Consider the following 18,161-nt stretch of genomic DNA (forward strand, 5'->3'; position numbering starts at 1 on the left):
GGAGAGAGAATCTTAAGCAGACTCCCTGCTGAGCACAGATTCCCAATGCAGGGCTAGATTCACAACCCCAAGATCATTACCTGAGCCAAAATCAAGAGTTGGATGCTTAACTGACTGAGCCACCTAGGCGCCCCAAGATCTTATCTTTAAATAAAAAGAAATTGTTGGAGCAACCACATAAATAGAAATAAGTAGTCTTGAGGTTAGTATCAGCACAGGATTAGGTAAGAGAGCAAAGGAATCTGTCATTAAAGATCTGGACTACCGTGGTAATAAAAACAACCTATCCGCATAACTCTGTTCTTTTTGTACCTTTTTCCCGCCTCGGTAATAGTAATTTTAACCTTTTTATTTAAAAGTTTTCCTCATTTTTTTTCACTTTGCCTGTGTAAATACAAAGCTCCATCAGAAGGGAGTAGTGAAAGCTCTGATGTGATCATAATAAACAAAGAAATGTTATATCTATTCAATATACAATAGGAAGTCTCAAGATGCCTAAAAAAGGTAAAAAGAGCTCTTAGTAAATTCCATAAGGTTAAGAATTTTGGTATATTTTGTACACTGCTTTATACCCAGTACCTGGTACATAGTAGGCATTTGGTAAATATTTATTGAATGAATGAATGGGAAGAATTCCTACAAACTGTTGAGTGATTTAATTAAGAAGCTAGATATAAGCCAATGTATTTTATGCTATCCAAATCTAAGAATGATCCTTTTAAAAAATAACCAATGACATTTACCTGAATTTTCAAAATGCAGGCTTCTGCCAAGATTAATGACATTACAGCACACTTAATCTGTACCAAGCAATGGGGTTAACTTCTTTTTCCCCAAATTTCTATTCTGAAAATGTATGAAATTAATATCAAAGAACCTATACTTTGACAAAGAAGGTTTTTGAGCAGATGATGGTTTGGTTAAGCATTCTTTTTTATTGATTGGTAATGCTTGTGAAAGAAGACATCTGGAATAGACTTTTTCAAATAATACATAAAAATGTTATTCCAGATGCTAATACAAGAATAGGAGTTGTAATCTATTATGTTATATAGTCATTTTGACTTTTAAACAGTATCTGATTTTTTTTTCTGATGCAGTTTGTTCAAACTAATTTGTTACTGGGTTTACTCTCAGGCTGATGGTTTTTTCCTCTCCATTTTTTTGTTTGTTTGTTTGTTTGTTTTTGTGATCTCTAATTAACAACTTTTAATGTTAGTTATCTTCTTCTCTTTTGCTTAGCCTTTGGATGAACAGTTCCAAAACTCTCCACTTTTAGAATGTTAGGCCTCAGCTTCATATGGCTTTTCGCAGCCAAATTTCCTAAAATGTATCAGTGATTAAACGATAATAAATTTTCCACTAAAATTAAAGTTCCTAAAAATTAAGAATTCTGATGTATTTCAAAAAATAATGCCATTTTCTTTGACAGATGGAACATGGTGCCATGAATTTAGTATTAATTCCAAACATAAATCAATAAACAACTTGGGCCTCTAGCTAGAAGTGAAATTCTATAGGTAGGAAAACTGATTGACCCCCACCGCCCATAGGTGCTGTCCCGCTATGGAATCCCTTTGCTCAGTTTTCTCCTGTCCAATCAGGTGGAATGTTTCACAGGCACATGGTTTATACAGCTCAAAATAACTTGGGACCTGTGAGCTGACAAATGCTCTGGCTCCGGTGGTGACAGGTTGTCCAGCTTCTTACAGCCATCTTCACTGAAACTAAGGTTAACTCCTCACTCTCTATGGACGGCTACTCTCGATTTCCAAGGACGTGAAGAATTTTCTTCTCCTCCTGTGCTTTCATCTAAAAAGTTCTCCTTGGATAATTATCATCACAGTGGATTGCCTGGGTTGGACATCCTCATCTGGGTCAACTAAAAAAAGAAAGGTAATATCCAGATTTAAGTTCTCAAGTGTGTTTTGATAACAGGGTACTGACAATGGGAAAAGGGATATTTCAGAGACCAAGTTACTGTTGTTTAGAGTGAAACCTAGGAGAGCTTCCTAATTATGTATGATGCGACACAAAAGTTTGCAAAAAAATAAAGTTTTCTACATGTAAAGGTTTTGGAGGGGATTGATGAGACTCACAAAGATCACAGCCTCCTTGGGTCCTAGGGAGAAATACCTCAACAGAGGAAGTTGTGACATGTTCCATACATCATTGGTATTTCCACACATTCACTTATTAAAATAATGGTGTTTGTATAGAGAATATGTGTGTGATGCCTATTTCCTTTTTAAAGGAAATCAAATCTAAAATAATATGACTCCATAGTTAAAGACTTTCATTTTAATTTTTTTTATCATGTAAAAGGATATGGTTGCTATATTTAGTGTTGGGAGATCTGTTCCCTGGATTAATGTACACAACAGCTGCAAAAAGTCTTGCTCAAAGGACATTGCTCTTTCTTTCTCCTTTCTCTCTCTCTCTCTCTCTCTCTCTTCAACTACATCAGAAAGACACTTGACAGTCAGTGGCAAGTGTTTGGCCTGATACGTTGCACTATTAGCAGCAATTAGATGCACATCTTGAATTATATTTTAAAAACCATATAAGCAAAGAAAAAGAGAACATGGATTAATCTGTATTTCCATTCCCCAAAAGTAAACATTACAACAATGGTGTTAAGAAATTTTACTATTTTATCAACAGATTTTTACTCATACTTGTTAAAGATACTAGAATCAGTCAGTTTGAAAGAAACAAATCCAGTTTTCTTTCTCAAAAAATTATGGTTCAATTACTTTCACATTGATAATAATGAAATGAATTCTTAATAAAGAATTTGTCACAACTTTTCAGTCTCTCCTTAATAATAACTCTTAAGTGCACATAAAATCCATAATCCTTTTCTAGGAAATTGAGAATGTCTATACTTAAAGCTATAATAAACATATTTTTAAACAAAAATTAAGATATGTTGTCTGACACATGATTTAACAACAAACAAAATATTTATAATCAAGGCCATTCCAGGAAATTTGAAATATATGCACGTTATATTTATTTTGTCAGTAGACAAAATTTTAGCCATTACAGAATCTTGTAATAATGGACTATGAAACAAACGGTTGGACACTATCCAAATTCTGGAAGTTTGTCTCTATTCCCACTTATAGAATATGGCTAATGCTATTGGAACTCATACTAATGTGTTAAAGCCCAGTTCTATAGATCTGTAATTTAGAATACAGGCCCTATTACATGTTCCTGTTACAGTGTGCTTCGTCCATCCAGTGGAATGGACTCAGAACCACAATTCATGGACACCAAAAATTGAATGAGTTTTTAATCCAGGCTGGGTTTTGGAATTCATAGAGATGGTTTATTTTTGAAGAAACAGGACAGCTGATAAATCACATTTCAATGTGAAGGGGCTTTAATGAAATAAGGTGACAGCTAAATTTTTCAACAGTTATTTCCTTATATGTAATAGGAGTAACGAACTCAGCTTGCTAACCTGAAAATACAAGACGAATGATACTGCTAACCCCAGAATAATTACAGTAGTTTCCTTCATTGACATTGAGATTTGACAAAGGCATTGCTTGTCACCTGGTGTCATTACCTTTAACGAGACCAAAAAAATGAAAGAATTATCTTAACTTTTTTCCTCTCTTAGGAGATATAGAAGAATCAAGCACCATGGGGTATTTTCTTAAATTTCTATGGGGCTTCATACTTGACAAAGAGCTTTTAAAACTGCTAGGGCATTGCTTGCACTTTTGCTTAAAGGGAACAACCCAAGTACAGACAGAAGAATCTGTTTAAAAATTTAAGAGCATATATTCAGCAAATACATTTTTCGTGGGCACAAAGGTTTATATGACTATTTACTTGCAGTCACCAGAGTCTGCAGAGTTCATGTATAACCACTGTCACCTTGACAGGCTCTGCACAGGCTGTGTGTTGCATAGACCTCCACTTGGAGTCACAATGCACTACACCCTCTGGGAGGGGCACAGCACAGCCTTCCCACCAAGCACTTGAACTAAAACTAGATCTTCAGATCTGGAGCCTCTTTGGGGTACTTGCTCCTCTCCCAATTTAGCCAGCATGTTATGTCAGTGTAATTTGGGAAGTTATCTTTTCCAAATCCTTCATCATCTAAAGAAAATTGACAGGCTGAAGAGGGATGAAAATGTTCTATTTTTTTCTTATTTAAAATAAATCTTTGAGTTAATGAGACTGACGTTTTCTCATTTTTGATTTCCTGTTTAAGAGCTAAGTACACCACAAATGGTGAGATCTTGAGAGTGATAGAAAACCTCATTTTTTATGACTACCATCAAACTCTTTTTACATCCTAGATGCCTGAAGTCTTCTTGTTTGCCTTTCATTAGCCTTTCTACAGGTTGTAGAGTTTACCTTTACACAATTTCTTTGCTGTCAAGGTTAAATACTAGCTTTGGGCTCTGGCTTCAGTATCCTTTACTTTCCTACATGTTTATCCTGTTCTGTATTCAAAAACATATGAAAGTATGTTTCATAGAAGCCAATCTCTTGTCTCCCACTCAAACTAAATCCTTACTTTCTTTCCTACCTTCCCACCTTTACCAATTAATTAAAACAATAATAAGAGAATGGCTTACTCACCTTTGGCCTATTATCTAAAAACATTTTCCTTCCTTTAATTCCTGCCCTTTAAGGAGTGTCCCTAATTAAACAGATTCCCACTGTTTCTCCTATGTATTAGCTCTTCTCTGCCTCTTTAGTTCAACATTCTCTTCTAATGTATGCATTTGTCTCTATTTGTTTTTGTCTGCTGTTTTTCCTCTTTCAAACTGAAAAAGGAATTAAGAGACTAGATCTTACACTATTTCCATATTGCTACTGACTTATTTCCATATATTTCATGTCCTTATTCTGATAATGCAACATATACTAACTTATTAAATTACTAATGTCACTCACAGCAAAAATAGACTAGAAATAAAACTAAGATGGGGGTGATCCCTGTAATAGTAATGGATGAAAATTATAACAATGGAGAAGGATTTACTTCAAAGTGCATCCCCTCTGCAACCAACTTTTTTTAAATTAATGCACCTTTATTTTTTTCTTAAAGATTTTTATTTATTTATTTGACAGAGAGAGAGAGAGAGAGCACAAGCAGGGGAAGCAGCAGGCAGAGGGAGAAGCAGGCCTCCCTGCTGAGCAAGGAGCCCAACGTGGGGCTGGGATCATGACCTGAACCAAAGGCAGATGCTTAATCAACTGAGCCACCCAGGAGTCCCTGCAGCCAAATTTTTAAAAGATGATCTGTACCCAACTCTCCAGGACTAGTTCCTATGTAATGGGATTTGGTTCTTGGCCCAGCAAGTTTCTCCGAAAGAACTGAATTAGATACTTCCATTGTGTGGGACATCACAGGATAGAGAAGGCAAGACAAATGGGTCAATACCAGCATTAAAGAGAGGGAAGCAAAGCCTAATTTTGTTGAAGATTCTTCCTCTAAAAACATTCTAGGTATAATAATTACACATCAGCAGAAAATTATTACCTTCAATTTGCATTTTTAAAGTGCTTTCACAAACAAAACCATGAAGTAAGCAGGGGCGTTTGCTCATCCTCAGGTTAGAGGTGAGTTACTTAAAGATGTTTTATCTTGTCCCATTCCAGCTCTCTACATGAATAATTATTAAATATTAAGCTATTGTTTTGTGTCTACCTAGAAACCAGATTTGTTTTTTCATTTAGATATCTAATGATACTTCATAGCCAGAAAACTTTGGTGTTTACATGAGTCCAAGTTACTTCATATTAGGTTTTGCCAATTCTCTGGTCAATGCCCCAGGTTAAGTATTCATATTATAGCCCAAAGATGGATGTATACCACATGATATTTCCAACAAGGTCTTCTTAGAGCCTACAGAAAAGGTAGTGCCCAGTTAACATGAGTTGAGAAATATGCCCAAAGGTATCAACATCAAGTTTTGTTATTATGAACCAGACCTTTAATTTTTCAGCAAGTTCTCAGGGCAAATCCTCTCGTCAGGAGAAATCCCAGGGAAAAAAATAGAGCTATTTAGCAAAGTAAAGTAAAGAACATCAATAAGCATTCTATGTCACCAAATTAGTTTAAATTATTTACTAAAGTCTGTCTTGATTATTGATGCCGCATTGCTTCATTTCTAACCTAGGACACTTTCAACTTATCCATGATCTATTTTCAAGGACAATTACTCATTCTTATTTTGAAAGTGGCACTAAATCTCTTTCAATTTTGTAAGAAGCAGAAAGAAGGAAACAAGTCCAGTGTCACTCTGAACATCTCAGATGAAATGTCTAAGAGAATTCTTAATTTCCTTTCCTGAAACCTGCTCATCCAAAGAAATGATTCTACCACTCACCTAGTTGCTCAGGCCCTAAATACTACGGTCACCCTTGACTCTGCTCTTTCTCTTTCAGTCAACTAACAAATTATACTGCCTCTACTTTTAAAAAATACCTCAAATCTGATCATTTCTCACCATGTCCCACTGGTACCATTCATTGATCCCACCACCATCATCTCTTACATAGCATATGGCAAGGCTCCTAACTGATCTGCTTGTTTCCACACTTGCTCCCTTCAACCTGATTCTTTGCATAGCAACCGTGATTAAGTTTTTTCAAATCTATGCCATCTGCTTCTCAAAACTTTAAAATGCGTCCCCATTTACACATGTAATAAGATTCAATGTCCTTCCCATGATCTGCAAGGCCTCACATGATCTAACTTTGTACTTTCCTGACTTCTTTTTCTTCTGCTTTTCTTTTTCATTCACCTCCTGGCACAATGGGCTTGACTTGAACACAGCAAACATTCACCTCTGCCTTAACACTTACTTCTTTCCTACTTAGGAACATTCTCCCCACCCCCTCCACCCCCAGATGGTCACACGGCTAACTTCTCCACTACATTAGAAGCTCTGCCTGATCTTCTTAGCTGAAATAGCATACCTTCCACTCTTCCCCTTCATTCCCTATTCCCTTGCCTTATTTATATTTCTTCTTAACACTTATGTTTTCTCCACTAGAATGTCGACTTCATAAGGTTAGGGACTTTGTCATTTGTTCACTGCTGAATCCATAGCGCTTAGAATGGTGCCTGGAACGTAGTAGATGCTCAATAGATATTTACTGGATGAATAAATGAAAGGTACATTATCCATAATAGCATTTGGGCTTTTTAAAAGTACAAATTTTAGGGCGCCTGGGTGGCTCAGTTGGTTAAGCGACTGCCTTCGGCTCAGGTCATGATCCTCGAGTCCCGGGATCGAGTCCCACATTGGGCTCCCTGCTGAGCAGGGAGTCTGCTTTTCCCTCTGACCCTCTTCCCTCTCATGCTCTCTATCTCTCATTCTCTCTCTCTCAAATAAATAAATAAAATCTTTAAAAAAATAAAAGTACAAATTTTATAACAGATAGTTTTTACATTAATGCCTGAAAGAGAAAATGGTACATTTTCTTATTTCCTATTATAAGTAATATTCACCAGCTTAACAATTTATATATGCATTTTCATCTGAGAATCTCCTGAAATAGAATTGTTCCTATCCCATTGGAAAGATGAGAATAATTGAGATTCAGAATCATTAAATGACTTGCTCAAGATAACACAGTTTTTTAGTGTTGGAGCTGGGATTCAAACCCAGGTTTCTGATTATAATCAGATGTTCTTTGATACTTCTGGTATGAAAGAAAAGCATAATTCCAGTTATTTTACCCACCATAAATACTCATTTGAAAGTCACCTTGAAGTTATTACTGCTTTTACCAGTTTATATTTTTCTTTTCTCTATAAGTTTTCTTTGAAAATATGATTTCTATTTATCTGTCTTATTTTATCCTGCACTTAAAATAAAAGATAAACAACAATAGATTTAGCAGGAAATTCTAATGCACAAAAGAATTCAACAGATATTTATTGATCGCCTTCTATGTGCTGTGTGTGCACACAGATGATGCTGTACAAACACAAAGTGAGGTAGACCGAAGAGTAAATAGGCAAATTTACTATGTTGTGATAATTGCTGTATTTGGAGGTAAGGACAGAGCGCTTTGAGAGCATATTGCAGAGGTACCCAACCCAAAACAAAGAAGAAATCCCACAGCGATGTCTCAGCTAAGAACTGAAGACCATGTAGAACTTGGCCCAGTAAGGTAGTGAAGGGAGGTGGGGACAGGCAGCCACCTAACAAAGAAAATATATACAAAGATCTTCAGGCAACCCAGTTCATTCATGAGACTACATGTATTTCAACATTGTATAAATGGTGCTGAATTAACTGCAAATCTGCAGCTCAGCTGCTCTTCAAACTTTGTTCTAGGACCAACCACTTGGTATGTCACTAGAGTTGTTATATAATATTAATAATAATAATAATAATAGCAGCAACTACCATTTACTGAATATTTACTAAATGCCAAGCCCATTTAATCATCACTTCAATCGATGAGATGGCTGGTGTTATTATTCCTGTTTTGTAGACGTGTAAGCTGAGCCTTGTAGAGGTTAAAAGTGACTTTGTTGAGTTTATACAGCCAGAAAGTGTCAGAACTGGGATCTGAACCACATCTATCTAACTCCAAAGTTTTAGGTAATAAACACTACATTAAAGAACATTAAATAAATGAATTAAATATTAATTAAACTAAAACATTAAAGCAATTCTTTATTTTGAATACTCGAAAATTTTGTTATCATAATAATTTCTTATAACCATAAGCATCAGACAGGCACACATTTGCACCTCAATTGGCTTCTTTTCTTAAAAAAGAAAAAAAATTGGGGGCGCCTGGGTGGCTCAGATGGTTAAGCGGCTGCCTTTGGCTCAGGTCATGATCCCAGGGTCCTGGGATCGAGTCCCGCATCGGGCTCCCTGCTCAGCGGGAAGCCTGCTTCTCCCTCTGCCTCTATCTCTCTGTCTCTCATGAATAAATAAATAAAATCTTTTAAAAAAATGGTTACAGAGAGCAGTGATTACTTTTTATGAGTATTTTCTTACCTATTTCCACCATAAATATAAAGTTCTTAAAAGTTTTTCAACATTAACATCACCTTTACCTAAATATTGTTGTTTTTTTTTAAAGACTTTATTTATTTAAGAGAGAGAGAGAGAGAGAAGCAGACTCTCCACTGAGCAGGGAGCCCAATGTGGGGCTCGATCCCAGAACCTGGAGATCAAGACCCGAGCCAAAGGCAGACACTTAACCGACTGAGCCACCTAAATATTGTTTTTTACTAACATCATTTGAGTGTCCATTACAGGGGCTGACCCTGTTTTAAGGGCTTTGCATTCATGATGTTATTAATCCTCACTCTCCTAGAGATTAGGTATTATCCATGTTTTACAGATGAGGAATCCAAAGCTCAGAGAAGTAAGTCATTTCCTCAAAGTCACACAACTGCTGAGAGTTCATGAAACCAGAATTTGAAAACCAATCTGATCCCAAGGCCAATTATGCTCATTCCATGTTGGCTCAAGATAAAAGCCATCTTAGAACACAGAGTTAAGACACGAAGTTGCATTAAAACACAATCTACAGTAATGTTCAACTAACAGAAGATCATTCTGATTTATAAATTACTTAATTTTCCCCCTTACATTTAAATGCAGTTGGCCCTTGAACAACATGGGTTTGAACTGCATGTGGGTCCACTTATACATGGATTATTTTAGATTTTTTTAAAAATACAGTACAGTGCTGTAAATGCATTTTCTCTTCCTTAAATTTTCCTAAAACATTTTCTTTTTTCTAGCTTGCTTTATTGTGAGAATGTGGCATATAATACATATAACATATAAAATATGTTTTAATTGTTTATGCTATTGGCAAGGATTCTGGTCAATAGTAAGCTATTAGTAGTTTTGTTTGGGAAGAATCAAAAGTTATACATGGGTTTTTGACTGTGCAAGGGTTGGTACTCCTAACCCTCGCATTGTGCAAGGGTCAATTGTATATGCAGAAATTCAAATGAGAGTAATGAAATAGTTGATTTATAAATGAGAAGGATTTTTCATCAGTATATTAATTACATTTTAAAATAGCATTTTGCACCTTATTGTACATATCTTTAACTCTTCTTCTGTATAGTTAATGCACACATGAGACAAATTTTCAATTGATATACCAATTATAATTTCATATACTATTTTGTATATCATCCACGGTCCTACCAAATTTAAAATAGCTGGATAGCTCTATTTAATGAGTATATTATTATTCAATTAACTAACTTCTTATTGAACATGGTTCCAATTTTTTAATACTATCATCTATACTGTGATGAATATCTTTGTAAATAAATCTTTGCACTCATCCAACCTCTGTGCATTTTCAATTCATCTTTTTTTTAAGATTTATTTATTTATTTTGAGAGAGTGAGAATGAGAGAGAGAGAGAGAGAGAGAGAGAGTACATGAGAGCGGGGAGGGTTAGAGGGAGAAGCAGGCCCCTCGCCGAGCAGGGAGCCTGATGCAGGACTCGATCCCGGGACTCCAGGATCATGACCTGAGCCGAAGGCAGTTGCTTAACCAACTGAGCCACCCAGGCACCCTCAATTCATCTTTAAGGCACAATAGACTTTACCCAAACAAATGACTCCAGTAGTGGCAATTTCAGGCTGTAACAAGCATGTGGAAATATATTTGGCTATAGGTGATCCGTTCACCTGTCTCTAATTGCCCTCTCAAGGTGACTGCTTACTTTGCCAATTTAGATGTTAGTTTTGGAGAGCACTCTAAAAGCTCTAGAGTTAGAGCAGTTCCTAGGAAGCCTTCTTTGTGATGTAAGTAAGGCTGTCATATAAGGGAAAGGAAAGGAATGAACTGAAACAAGTTTTGTCATAGAATCGTAAAGCCTAGGGATACCTGGGTGGCTCAGTTGGTTAAGCGTCTGCCTTTGGCTCAGGTCATGGTTCCAGTGTCCTGGGATCGAGCCCCGCATCAGGTTCCCTGCTCAGCAAGGAGCCTGCTTCTCCCTCTGCCTGCCGCCCCCCTCCCCCCCGCTTGTACTCTCTCGTTCTCTCTCCCTGGCAAATAAATAAAATTTTAAAAAAAGAAAAAGAATTGTAAAGCCTAAAAAGATTTAGATTACTTTCTTCTCCATCTTCCTACAAGGCCTAGCACCTAGTAGCCAAGAATGGCAAATGGTGTTCATCTCTATTACCATCTCTGATTGATTGGTGGTGACTGAAGGAGTAGAGTGTTGAGAAAGTCAAGATCCTATGAGAAGAGCACTGTACTCTGTTAGCTGTATCTTTTAAGGAAAGAGAGAAGTAACAGCCTACAGGTCACGAGTTTGCCATCCTTCTAGTAAATGTGTGACTAAATAAATGATAAAATGTTAATAATATAAAGTTGCTTTGTATTACCAAACTCTCTACTTCAGGGGGGCTTTGAACTAAAGTTTTCTTAATATTTTAAAAATTATTTGTTTTTTGAATCAGTAATATCCTCATATAATTGACACTCAAAAGTCAGGAAAGGGAATACAGTGAAATACAGTTTAGGGGTGTCCTGTCTTGAACCTCATTTCCCTGTCTCCTATATCTCCTCTTCACCAATGTTAATACAGGAGATTTTTAAAAATCTGGGCTCTTACTCATATCTTCGTAGAAATTAAATTAATTATATCTTTATTTGAAAGGGCTAAATCATTACACTTTTCAAGAGCAGATTGAACCTGTAAACAACATTGAATTTAAACAACTTGTCTCTAGTAGAAAACCAAAAGCATTATTTATTTTCATGAATTGGATCAAATTGATGTTTTCAGTAACTAAATGAGATTATGTTGTATCTTTTTTTCCAATTCAAAGAAGAATTTATTCATTAGTTTAACAATTATTTATTGGGATCTAAGTCCTTGCATTGGTAGAAGTCATATTTTAGTGGGAGGAAAATGACAAGCTGCTAAAAATGTGCATGCCAGATATTTCTCATGGAGATAAGTGGTCCTGAGAAAACCAAACTGAGTAAAAAGGATAGGCTAGAAGGGGATTGCCGTCTTATGTTGGGCCATAAAGAAGGAACCACCGAGGAGACAATAGATGGACGGATAATCGAAGGAAGTGAGAAGTGAGTCACATAGCATTGTCAGAAAGAGCATTCCAGGTACAGGCAACAGCACGTGCAAATGTTCTGAGGCATTTCAGATGTGACTTTAGAATATTTCAGAAATAATAAGAAACCGGTGTGGGTGAAGCTGAATGAAAAAGTCTTGAAACCATAAGCGATACTGTCAGTTTACGTAGGGCTTTTTATGAATGAAATGAAAAACTGCTGTTGTCAGTATCTTTTAATTTCTATATTTTATTGCATTCAAGGTAAAGGGGTGGGTATGGACAACAAATCTCTGTGTATGAAAGGTCTTTATAACTAAAAGCCCTTTATAGATATTACCAAAATTATGCTTAGAAATTGGATTTAATATCACTATAGTTACATCATAGCTTTCACAATTGAACTTGTATTGAAGAACTTAATAGAGTGGTTATCACCCATGTTTTTATTTTATATTTCAGGGCAATCTCATTCAGTTCCTCTTCATTTTACAATTTAAGGTTAATCTTTAAGTCTTTAATGTAAATTTTGTAGAAGTATCAAAATTAGGCAATTTTTTAATTTCAAACTTTAAGTTCTTAAAAATCCATCATGCTTATAGATCTGTTATTCTTTAGAAATGACCCAACTTTTTGTTATTATTATTTTGTGACAGCATGCAAGACGACAGCATAGAAGCTTCTACTTCCATATCTCAACTTCTAAGAGAGAGCTATTTAGCGGAAACTAGACATCGGGGAAACAATGAGAGGAGTCGAGCAGAACCTTCCTCCAACCCTTTCCATTTTGGCAATCCTTCTGGAGCTGCTGAAGGAGGAGGAGGTCAAGACGACCTTCCAGATCTCTCAGCCTTCCTGAGCCAAGAAGAATTAGATGAAAGTGTCAATCTGGCAAGATTGGCCATCAATCACGACCCTTTGGAGAAAGCAGATGAAGCTCAAGCTAGAAAATGTCTTTCATCTGATCAAATGAAACACTCACCTAAATCAAGTTTTGACCCCAACTTCTGTCAGGATAACTCTCGAGGTCCTACCAGCTCTACAGAGAGCCCACAGGAGGCAAAAAGGCCACAGTATAGTTCTGAAACCCAGTCCAAAAAAGTATTCTTAAATAAGGCTGCCGATTTCATTGAAGAGCTGTCCTCCCTTTTCAAAGCCCATAGCTCCAAAAGGATTAGACCTCGTGCCTGCAAAAATCACAAGAGTAAATTAGAATCTCAAAACAAACTTATGCAGGAAAATAGCTCCAGTTTGTCAGATATCTCAGAAAGAAGAGAAAGATCTTCTGTTCCCATTCCTATCCCTGCAGATACTAGGGATAATGAAGTGAATCACGCCCTTGAAAGGCAAGAAGCTAAGAGGCGGGAAGCTGAGCAGGCTGCCAGTGAGGCAGCGGGTGGAGACACCACCCCTGGGTCTTCACCTTCATCTTTGTACTATGAAGAACCTCTGGGGCAACCTCCTCGGTTCACTCAAAAGTTACGGAGCAGAGAAGTTCCAGAAGGAACCAGAGTACAGTTGGATTGCATAGTGGTAGGAATTCCACCACCTCAAGTAAGGTAAAAAAATATCCCATTAGTAACGTTTGGTAATTGCTTTCCATCTACCCTGATCCTCCTAAGTTTGTCTTTTAAGTATGTGGTTTCAAAAATTATATACTCCTTTTGAGAAAAAGTCAGAGTCTAACGTAGCACTCTCCAATAGAAATATAATATTAGCCATAGTATGCAATTGAAAATTTTCAAGTAGTCACATTTTCAAAAAGTAAAAAGAACTGGGTGAAATAAACTTTTAAAATATGTATTATTTTATCAATATATTAAAATATTATCGTTTCAGCAGGTAATCAATATAAAAATTATTAATAAGATATCTAGTGTGAATTCTGCACTTATAACAGCACATCTCAATTTGACTGCTAAATTTTCCCAGGAAATATTTAATCTGCATTTCTATTTCATAACATTTACAGTTGAAAAAGTAGCTTAACATACTCAAGTTGCTCCACACATACTTCAAAATTTCAGAATAGTGGAATTATCAGTTTTTAAATTTAAAGTAATTAAAATTAAATAGAATTTGAAATGTAGGTCCTAGGTTGCACCAGCCACATTTCAGGTGCCCAATACCACATGTGGCCGGTGACTAAGGTATTGGACAGCACAGGTCTACAGCCTGAAGCTTGAAACAAGAAAGTATTTAGGACCTATATTCAATGAATACCTGAGGCACTTTTTCAATTTTGAAGAAAGCCAAATGATAGAATAAAGACTAATAGACTAAAGAAAGAATAAGGGTGTAGCTAAGTAAGATCAATTTAAAGAGTCATTTTACACGTATTGTATTTATTATAAACTTTTTCATAGCAGCTTAATGAATACTATTTTCCCTAATGCCCAAGTCTTTCCCTAATATGACTAATGAGTAGAGAGGATATTAATCTTTTATGTGCCTATCAGTTAGCTTTTCTTTGAAGCAAATGAAGCTTAAGCTTCAGCGTTCTTCATTTGCATAAGCTATGCCTAATTTTATGGTCTTATTTTATTTCATTTTTTAAGGGGCCCTTCCACATTTATAAGCTTCAGGCCCCACAAACCTGGATCTGGCCTCAGCCTCAAGGTGACATTTGCAAACTCTAGTGTTACAGTGTAATAATATGTGAATAAAGTGCTTTAAGTGTGTTGCTTTTGTAGAGAATTACTGGTATTTAGAGTCCTGTAACAATCACTTTGCCTTCCTAACCATTTATTTACTAGTAGAATAACTTCATTACTATTTAACATTTATTCTAGGTGTGTAAACAGGGCCTTATCTTTTTCTCACACAGTATTCATATTATAGGACAGTAATAGTATTAACAATAATAGTTCTATTTATATTTGCCTATTGATTCAAGAGATTCTAGCCCAAAGACATATTCATATATTGAATTTTGCTTTTCAAAGGCAACATAATTTTATTTCTACAATGACATATACACTACTATCCAGTTATCCAAATGAGCTTCTTGAGGGCAAGGGTTTTCCTTTGTATCTTGAACACCTTCGTATCTGCTTTGTATCTTTCGGGCCCATAGTAGTCATTAAGAAATGTTAAGTAAACCAATGCATAAAGAAACAGGAAAACAAGAAACTCAACTTCAGTTTAAATCAGGAGTGAGTCATTTGGCCTAAGATATAACAAAGGGTTGAAACTATGACACAGGGCAGTATCTACCCTTCTATTCTAAGCATGCCTGATGACACTCTCTAGGAGTCTGGTTGGTAATGCTGGTGAGATATCATCACCACACCATGATGGAAATCACTCAGTGACATCTGGTCAGTCTAGGTAAGCTGGGGAGTACTCAAGTTATAGTACACACACAACTTACTTAGATTAGTCTTGTCCAACCCACTAATTTCCGAACATAGAATGGACCCCCAAAACCCACAAAAACTCGACCAGATCATTCAGGACTGATTCTCCTCATTTCTTGACTGTGACAATCTCAGATACAAAAAAGAATTCAGTGTTCCTGTGAGAAAAATTCGCCGGGAAGAATTATAAGATACCCATTCCCCCAAAAAACAAAGCAATCTAGTGGTCACTCAAAAACTACTTAATCAACCAAATACAAATTTATAAATTTTAAGGTGAGAAAAAATGTACACAGCTTCTATGTAGCAATACTAATTTTACCTGGAAAAATTTCTTTCCTGATAGAATTCATGCCTGTTTACCTACCACTGGTTTGGTACCAGGAAATTCTTAGGTATTCACTAAATATTTTCTGAATGAATTAGTACTTAATTTATGGCAGCAATTATATTACAAAAAGTTTAGAATTTTCTATTAGCTGTCATTATTGTCCTAAACCCAAAGTTTACATAACTCAAATTAATTGGACAGCAAATATATTTTTACTATGTGCTCTGCACTTTGATTATTGCAATGACAGAGACAATATAAGACATGTCCCTGCCCTCAAGGAGCTTGTGATTCAGTTAAAGGAATCATCCAAATTTGTATAGTACAAAGCCATAAGAACTCTCAGGCTTCAGAGAAGGGATGGAGGACTAGAAAGATCAAAGAAGGCTTCAGACATGTAGGGTGAGAAGGAGTGAGAGGATTTAGGAAGAAATCTACCCATTCATTCATTCATTCATTCATTCAACAAATACCTATTGAATTACGAAAGTGACTCACTGGGAATACAAAACAACTGTGAGATACTGGAGGTCAGAGACCTCGTTTTGAAACCAAGTCTAAAACTATTCTGAGACGGTAGCTCACAATCTAAAAGAGCAATCAAGCAGGCATGTAATCAAAACATTGCGACATTGTATGATAAGGGCTATAACAGAAGTATGTACAGAACACAACAGCGGCTCAAAGGAAGATGTGATTATTTTGCCTCGAGTGCTGGAGAAAGGAAGCATTCACAAAGGAGGTGCCTTCAGTTTGAAGAGACCAAGGGTGGAGAAGGAAGCCAGTGCATAGGTCTAAAGACAAGTGTTTTCAAGGAACTGCAAGTACTTGGCTATGTGAAGGACATGGGTTACCAAGTGAGCAAAGACGAGAGAAAAGATTGAAGAAATATACAGACGGATGGGTCCTTTTAGGCCAGGTCAATTTAACACATTCATATAAAGGCACAGATGATGGAAGAGTAATATTTTTATATGACAGGGAGGAGACTGACCTAACCTGAAAAGATAGTAGAGCCAGATGATTTTGCAGAGCCTTGAAAGCAAAACAGAATAGTTCAGACTTGGTTTCAAAATGATCTGGAAACCATTTATAAGGTTGCGTTTAGGGAAGTACCAAGATGAAAGGGAGCATTTAAGTAGAATTAGTCTGGAAGGATGAGTTAGACTTGAAAAGAATGAAGCGAGTAAGCTGCTTAGGAAGCTGTGGAAGATATCCCAGGCATCAGATGTTCTGATCAGATTTGAATGGGGGCAGTGGGAAAGCAGAGAGAAGTTGTGAGTGAGCAAGATTTAGAAGAAAAGAAATCAAGCCAAACTTGGTGGCTGACTGGATAGGAAGGACGAGTAAAAAATGTTAGTCCACATGTTTGAAGCCGGGTACCTGAGAGAACAATGGGGTCACTGGCAAGGACTAAGAAAATGGAAGGCGTGGCTGACATATGGCGGAGGTTGATGATTTGAGTCTGAGGAGACCGAGGGACTATATCCAACAGGCAGTTGGAAATGCAGGACTGAAGGTCAAATGAGAGGGTAGTGGCACTGGAGACATTCCAAAGAATGACCTGGACACTGGGAAATCTGGACACAATATCTCTGTAATTACAAAGGGGCTATATATAAACAGGTAACACTTGGAACTAACTTCTACTAGTTCCAGACTGGAGTAGTGTTTTCCAACCTTCTTTTAGCAGTAACTACTCCTCCCAGTTTTCTCCAGCAATGAATCTGTTACATGTTATGAAGTTACACAAACACACACACACACACACACACACACACACATTTTTCTAAGGGTAAAATTAGAGCTTTTGAGATTGAAGAGCACTGGGGTGGAAGAAGCCCAAAACTCCTAAGGCCATCTCCACAGAACCCAGGAGAACAGATTTTGATGCAGAGAATACCTTAAAAATACATTAAAATAATAATGAGACATTTTGGTTTGCCACATAGGAACGTGGCAGTCAATAAGAAAAGTATCCTTTTCACTATTTTTGCAAGAAAATGTAATAAGTGGACCTGGCAATTGAGGTCTAACCTTGTCTCTGGGTACCCCTCTGTGTAATCAGTATGTTATCCATGCTCTTATAACTCTGGTTTAGCAAATTGAAAAACCATTTTTGGTGTATTTGTTGATTTCCAAAATAATTGGGCAGAAATTGCTTTGTTTTGTAGAGGGGAGATACTACATCACTGAAGGTAGCATTTTGGAAGAGCTTGTGAATCTTGGACACAGCTTCATTGGAGGAGGTGCCTTAGAAAATGAAATACATTCATGCATTACCCACAGATGAAAGTGTCTGTAGGAATTCACAGCAAATGGCCATGATCCCTTTTTGTATCCTGACTTCAAATTCTTTTCCCAGGAATGTACAGCTGGGTCATACTAAGTATGTTTGCTTGTACAC

At 36.6% G+C, this 18,161-nt stretch overlaps 1 protein-coding gene across 1 annotated transcript in view; it reads left to right on the forward strand.

The window, feature by feature from the left end:
- The first annotated feature begins 1,673 nt into the window (after positions 1–1,673).
- MYPN (myopalladin) overlaps positions 1,674–18,161 on the forward strand; it is an 83,263-nt gene continuing 66,775 nt past the window's right edge. The window contains exons 1-2 of the mRNA XM_027586821.2: positions 1,674–1,896; positions 12,721–13,623. Coding sequence (XP_027442622.1) covers positions 12,722–13,623 — 902 coding nt within the window. The 5' untranslated portion in view covers positions 1,674–1,896; position 12,721. The remainder of the gene's footprint in view (positions 1,897–12,720; positions 13,624–18,161) is intronic.

This window comes from Zalophus californianus, chromosome 15 (assembly GCF_009762305.2).
Source record: "Zalophus californianus isolate mZalCal1 chromosome 15, mZalCal1.pri.v2, whole genome shotgun sequence".
Classification (NCBI taxonomy): Eukaryota; Metazoa; Chordata; class Mammalia; order Carnivora; family Otariidae; genus Zalophus; species Zalophus californianus.